At 32.3% G+C, this 7,928-nt stretch overlaps 1 protein-coding gene across 1 annotated transcript in view; it reads left to right on the top strand.

Annotated features, from left to right (window-relative positions):
- Positions 1 to 3,545, top strand: part of LOC106104958 — a 10,519-nt gene extending 6,974 nt beyond the window's left edge. The window contains exon 2 of the mRNA XM_013285152.1: positions 3,475 to 3,545. Within this exon, the coding sequence (XP_013140606.1) occupies positions 3,475 to 3,545 (71 nt within the window). The remainder of the gene's footprint in view (positions 1 to 3,474) is intronic.
- Positions 3,546 to 7,928: the final 4,383 nt, after the last annotated feature.

Genomic DNA, 7,928 nt, shown 5'->3' with positions numbered 1-7,928 from the left:
CACCATCACCATCACCATCACCATCACCATCATCATCACCATCACCATCACCATCACCATCACAATCACCATCACCATCACAATCACCATCACCATCACAATCACCATCACCATCACAATCACCATCACCATCACCATCACCACCAACACCACCGCCACCACCACCACCACCATCATCATCATCGTCATCATCATTATCACTATCACCATCACCAATTTCAGCCTGCACTATTAATTTCCAGGGCGCATAGTACGTTTTATTCTTTCATACGTCTCTATCATTATCAGCCTATTTGAATTTGCTCTCTTAAGTGTACCTGAATTATAAAAAAATAAATATCCAGACATAAGCTAGGATTTCGCAGAGTTTCAATAACTACATTAATTTGCGAAGGGATGGTTCTAGTAAAATAGATATTGCAAAAGTTCCAAGCCTCTGATTAACTTTATATACAACGAAGGATTATTAGACTTCTATTAGATGTATTTCTATAGGTATTTCAATATGTTCGAATACACAGAGATTCAATACATTATTAGAAATCTGAAGCAGATATTGAAATCAATCCCTCGCTTATTCTGGATTAAGGATCAATATCCTTGCTAACAGCCGGGTGTTTTGTCATCTACTCTTAATTAATAATTATTATATACTTTTAAAAACCAGGAAAGATTTTGAAACCTTTATGTGAGATAGAAGCGAATAGTATAAAGTGTATACGATCTGGTCTGTATTAATTTTATCAAGTAAGGTTTCCTCTCCCTCTTTAGTTGTTGGTTTAGGTTTAGTGTTTTTACTTCATTACTATTAGGGTCTGTCCCACCACTGGCTGATAGAGGCTAAGATAGATTAAAAATGATGTCACTGGCAGATAAGGTAACAAAATCCGATATTTCCATCACATATTTTACACATTGGATTGTTATCAGACAATTAACAATTTGGTGGGATAGGCCTTAAGTATTTTATCAAATATTGTAGTAATTTGTTATATTAAGAAATTCAATATATTATCTAAATTCATGGAAATATATCATTCCAGACAGAATACACCCAAATATTCAAATTTTATTACAAATATACTGGCGAATAGAACGTACAGAGCAGGTGATTTCAGCATTTATATTGCCTCAAAAGCGTACATTTGATATCATAAAGCCATGTTTTCGTGTGCTGCAAACAATTTATATCTCATAAGCTATTGATGCTGAATATTATAATGTGCAGATCTTCGCAGATCAATTTCACATACATTTTAATTTACACTAGCTTTCGCCCGCGACTCCATTCGCCTGGAATTAAAAAAGTAAGAAGCCTATGTGTTCTTTCAGACTGTCATCTATGCCAAATTTAATTGAGATCCGTTCAGCCGTTTAGGCTACAAAGTATAACAAACATCTATCGTTCCAAACGTTCGCATTAATAATATTAGTATGATTGCTAGTGTTGCAAAAAATAAAATAAGACAACTTTTAGAATTACAGAATAAGCAAAAAGATAGCGATCTTAGTCGATAACGGTATGTTTCTTTTAAAACATTTTATTATTTCCTACTAATATTAAAAGTATTAAGGTTTAGATGTATGTATGTTTGTTTGTAGTCTTAACTGCTAAACGAATATTGATTAAATTTGGCACAGATATAGATAGTCTGGAAGAATACAGGCTACCTACTATTGTTATTTAAATTCCACATGGACGGAGATGCAGGCAAATAGTGCAGCTAGTGTATATGATGAAAAGACAAATAACACTATTTGTAGAAACTTGAATGTGACCCTAGTTACAAACTCCTTTCCAACCACATGCAAGCAAGACAGTTGAGTGTTACAAAGAGCTGATCTTGCGACATCGAAACTTTATTCCCAAAGTTACACAGGTGCTAAGATCGAAAACTTCTTCTTGTCTGGTTCTTGAAGAACTTTTGCTGATTTTCCATAAAGTATTTGTCGTTACTTAAAAGAATTGTGTTTCTTTTTATTTACAACTATACTAAATGTTTTGACATAGTCCGTTTGAAATCTGCGCTAGTGGTACAAAATTTACTTTAAATTGTTATCAATACTGTCAAGTTTTTACTGACTGACTTAAAAAACCGAACGTTTTATAAAGTGAGTAATGAAAAAGAAGCAAAAAAAAAACTACTGACATCCCAAAGAGAATTTCTCAAAGCGGTAAAGTAATCAGATATGTTTTGACAAAAAAAGTGATTATTCATCGTATTTCAGAAAAACATGGTTTCAATGACAATAGAGGCACCGTCACCTAATTAGTAGCACTTCCTTTCACCCGCTACCTCGCTGTAGACTGAAAAGTAACAAAAGCTTAAACTTCACTCAATTTTGCGCTTAACTTCGTTAAATATTCAAGGCTTTCAAGGCACACTTTAGATCTTTTTCAGGTATGAATCCATTTTTAACTTCACTTTATATCCCGAATAGAAATTTTATTTTTATTATGAACATATTTGCCAAATTTCATCGAGATCCGTTCAGTCGATTAGGCTACAAACTCTAACAAACATCCATTCATCCAAACTTTTAATATTAGTTAGAAGTAAGTTTTTCTCATAGAAAAATAGTATTACATTAAATTAAATAACGGTTGTATTAACTAGATCATTCGCTTATCTAGTGAGATAATAATAGAGTCTTAATGTCAACGATTAGGACCGATATAGAAACAAGAGTTTCAACTTCACTTATAAAACCGCAAAAGGGTAACTACTACATACTATAATTTAAGAAAATAATACATATTCTCTGTATACCATAAATTTAATTACTCTTATAAACTCTATTGAAGGTACATGTGCGACGTTTTAAGGCTTTTTGCAACTAATTAATTTTGATACTTAATAAGGTTGATGAAAAACTGATATCAACATTCTCTACGTTTAATTTAAAGCGATGTGAAATATTTGAAGCAACATAGTCAGTATATCTACTAAAAGTTGATATTAAAAAAATATAAGGGAAATTCACGTGGCGTTGTGGTAATATTCGAGTGTAATATTAAGGCAGCAGATGGAACATCAATCACGGTCTGAAAGTTATATTTCACCTCACGGATTCGTGTTTACTAAAACTTATAACGATTACATAAGCCGTTTTGAAATTTCATATTAAATACAGAACGACCACAAACCAACGACGTTATTTTGTGTGCATTTATTATCAAACGTCTAAGGGAATGCGCGGTTAACACTAGGCCAATACAGTTAGTATCGCTCAATAACTGGACAGTCAATCAACTGGCGCATGAACACTAACTGGCGACAATGATTACAATCTATGACTGGCATTTGCAATTGTCCAACTGTACTGGCCTAGTGTAAACGGGGGATTAGTTGTAGTTGGAACAAGAAAATACTGAACTGTATCGACAAATTATAATCTACACTCTGAGCCAGGTGTTTGTATAGAACTCACGTCGTTTAGATTAGCTGTATTGAGTTTCTATGGAATTAACAGGTTTAGGAGAATTTACGAGTACTTTTACAAGGTTCTGGGAAATGGACGACTATGGACGAGGTGATGATTGAATTATCAAATACTTATGCCAGTTAGAATGTTATAGCTAAAATCTTTTGAACCTTATTGAAGTGTACTATGCTAATATAATGAGAATGAAAAAAATTCTTGAAGAACACAGTAAATAAACATCGTTAATGAAATAAACTATTGCGATGTATTTATAAAAGTAAAACAATAAGGTTAGTTTTCCCTTAGACGTTGTAGGCGTATATTCATTTCGGTTCGTTTTTTCTTTTTTCCATTTTTCTTTGTTAGTAGGATAATGCCGTTCTTTTATCTTAAAATCTGGCTTTAGCGATAGTTAATGCTTTCTCTGACTTGAGTAACGAGATTCTATTAGCGGAACGAAGAAGCGCGGAAAACGCTTCCAGTTAATGCTCTCCTTTCATTTTTATCTCGGTAACAGAAACATTATACGATAAAGTCTCATGGAAGTGTTTTATTTTAAACCAGGAAATTAGCTTTAATAATGCATAGTTTATAGAAATATTTGGCTGTAAAATTAGCGTCTTTTTATCAAATTTTATGGCCTGATTTGCAACGATTGTATTATCAAGAAGTGACAAATATGTTTGTTTTTTAAAGTAAAGTAATAAATCGTTTTAGCTTGCAGCTTATTGGAGCGAATTCCTTGTTTCTAACGTGAGCATGTGTGCGTGTTTTATAAAGAGCCGGTAATGGAAACACTACTAGTGTTAAGTACTTGTATGTAGTTTTAGAAAGCAACTGTCCATTTACTTTGAAATTATTATGCTCTCGGTTAAGCTCTTAGATTCCCGGCCTCGAGTTAACATTTGTTTTAATAGAATATTCATTAGAGACTTTAAGAACATAATTTATACTTTTAATTTAGAAGTTAACTATTGTTTTCTTATTACTAGTGAGATAATTATTTTTTTGTAAATTTTAATCTAAATGTTATTAAATCGACAATTTGAAAGCTAAGGTTATGCTCCTCTTTAATAAACTAAAACATTTTTAATACATTTTTTAACTTCGGTCATTGAAAATGTTCAGTTTAAAGCCCACTCAAGACTATTATCTACACCACATGCATCAAATCAGTATCGGAAAATCCCACATCACGAGTAACATTGTTCTAGGATTATCTAAAAGCAGTAAACAAGCAATGAATAAAAACATTAAAACGTCGATAGAAAAGAGATTGAAACGCTTTGGGGATTAAGCGATCCACGAGACATAAAAACAATTCCAGCGTGGGCACACTGTGAATAAAACAAATATTGATACATTTACTTTTTCGTTGAAATAGGCACGGAATATTGCTAACACGTAGTAACGTTTATGATACGTTTTTAAATAACAAGCAGTTTATCAAATGCTAGTATTTAATGGACTTGATCCATTCTTCTGATAAATTATACGGCCGGTTACTCTAATAATTAGGCTATATGTTACTTGAGTGCGAAGTAGCCAGCTGAGAATCGCAGGATCAGCTTAGTCCGTCCTGCATACGCTGAGCGGGCTACCTTTTGCCACGATTGTGTTTTCTTTAGAATAAGTCCTTTTATGTAATTTCTTTTATGTGGCAATAAATACATATTCATTCATTCCTTATATTTAAACATTTGACTGTCTATTTATGTCATTTATAGAGTTTATTTTTTTAAATTGTTGTCATGTCTGTTTTTAATAAGTCTGTGATTACAGCCTTATAAAACTAGAATTGATTAGATAGGTTTGTTATAATTTATGATTTCTTTTAATTATAATAGAGTATCAAATGCTCTAGAATTATTCGATATGTTACCGTTTAATAAATCCATGTGTGTACTAAACGATTCAATATTCCCGACGGAGTACATCTGCTGCATGTTTGACAACGTCGGAGAGTTTTTAATCCGCTAAATTGAAACCGGTAACTTGCAAGAGTAAATACGCCACGACAAACATTCATCCGATTGATATTGGTTATGCCACAGTGTTATGATTAAAAATATATTGGAACATTTTTATGAAATATACCACTTTTTGATTATTTTTTAATTTTTTCATCTAAATATCATCCAGGAAAGGTATTTCCTTGAATCGTTGGCGTATGATGCGATATTCGTAGACATTCTTCTCTCTAATTTTCTTCTCTTGTTGAATTACCATCTCACCTAAAAGTTTACCTCTTTTTGCATTGACTACTCCATTTCATTTCTCTTCCAGATCCAGATTCTGTAGGCAAATTCGTAAATTGTTTTAGATTGGCAAAAGTTGTTATCTTCAACCTATCAGATTTAAAATTGGAATACAAGTTGATCCATTTATACCACATCTTAGAAATAAGAGTGTCTTTATATATGCGTTAGTGCCCAACATAATGAAGGTAGAATGACTTGGTTTTGTTCAAAAGTGTAGAATAATTAAGATGAGAACCAAGTTGGCAATATGAGACAATGGCCGCTCCATTACTATGTACTAAACTGAGACTGCTAGTTTCTAAAGAACAATGGGACATTGTCTTCGTCACTCAATGGTATAGACACTTACAACTCTAGGTGCTATCTATTTGGATATTATTTTCTAACTACTTTGAAAGACCAGCTATTACAAAAAATATATGTTTACGATAAACTATGTAATCTATAATTTACGCTCATGCAATCGTAAACATTTAAATAACTATGGCAACACATATAACAAACTAAATAAGATATTTTTGTCTTAAATTTTGTATTTCTGAACTGTCATTAAATACTTTTAATCTATTTCTTACTATATCAGCATTTATGTATATGGTCAGTGATTATATTTTTTAGAATTACGTTTAACATAAGATAAAACAGAAAAGGATTATTACAGGTTACCTAGACGGGCGGATTTATGCCGTGTCAAGTTTTCTGGGGAGCTGCAGGCTAGATACGAGCACCTTTGAGTGGCACGATTACAGCGATTACGGCCAGATTTAAACGTGTCAAGATTAGATTGGCATCTCTTGTAGGTATCTGATTTTACTCATGTCTGTGTAATTAATTCCACCTTAGAATTATGGAGTCATGATACTGACACAGCCTGTTTGAAATTATTCTTTTTATTCTTTCGAAGGAAATATTTAGAGCGTGCAACACCTGAAACCAAACGCACACCTGTTTAGTCTTGATTTAATTTCTATGAGCTTATATGGAGGTGGGCACACTACTCTATTTTTAGTTGTTCAACTAAGCAGTTGAATTTGCTGCGAAACAATCGACGATCGCACAATTTAAAATAATTACCATTATATTACTACTTTAAGTAACTAAGTGACCGTAAGCGTCTGTTATTTAAAAAAATTGTATCAATCACTACTTCTGAAACATGTACAATACATTGGCAAATCCAATTGACGTATTAGAATTTCCTTGATGCAGAATTCAAGCATCGGTTGGGCAAAGCTCCGTTATCATGCTTCACTTGTACTACGTGAAGCATTATTGCCATTCCGACCAGAAACGCCTCAAGCGGTCTGAGTACGAGCTTAAACAAGAGGTTGGCTACGTTATTGTCTATAGTAGATATACCTACTTGACACGTTTAAAGAATTATAAGCGATTTTTGTACTACTATAACAAGGAGAGTATTTTTCATATTTAAAACAATCTTAGACTAATAAGAAAAGCTATTCTATCCTGGAGCTATTCTATCTATGCCTTTAATAACTTGAGTAAAACTTTAGTGGATTGCTTCTAATTTAAAAACAAAACTGTCATTACAAGAAAATGCGAATCATGAAATGATTCTGTTTTACGTCAAACATTTGCAAAGTAATGAAGAGTTTATTTCAAAGTTTTATAATATGTTTACTCACATTTTTATTTCATAGTCTCGACATGTATTGTTCATACTTGTAAAATGTACGAAAATCTTTTTAAAGATATGTGTTTTAGTACTGTTTTATTTTCTTTTGAACCTTCGCTTGAGTGCTTTTACATGTTGCACTTACGAAAATTTCAACACGCTTACCGAACCTTAATCTTAATTTAAGGTGGGATGAGCCCGCATTTCTATGTCTCTCTTGTGCCGTATTAAGTTGTCTACTTAATAAAATAATACGTGGAATTAAGTTTATTACTACGGATAACGTATAATCCAATTATGTTTAACATAAATGGACTACTGCTAACTGGGATACGTGACTTCGTTTACAATGAATTCTTACTTTTTAAAATGTATTTCTGGCTAATGGAACTGTATTTATGCACTAAGAGAATAATTTAAAAAATGTTTATGTATGTTAGTAAAACATTTATTTTTAAAAAAAATCTCATCAAGTGAATTGTATATTCTTAAAAGAAAATAAATATCTTAAACCACATTATGGCTATCATCTAGAAAGCTTTACTGTCTCACAGGTGTGTTAGAGATAGGCCTATAATAGATTGTATGGAAGAGTTATAGTTTAT

This window comes from Papilio polytes, unplaced genomic scaffold (genome assembly GCF_000836215.1).
Source record: "Papilio polytes unplaced genomic scaffold, Ppol_1.0 DF823288.1, whole genome shotgun sequence".
NCBI lineage: Eukaryota > Metazoa > Arthropoda > Insecta > Lepidoptera > Papilionidae > Papilio > Papilio polytes.
Note: the sequence above shows the minus strand (reverse complement) of the source record. Positions and strands in the feature narration are given on the sequence as shown.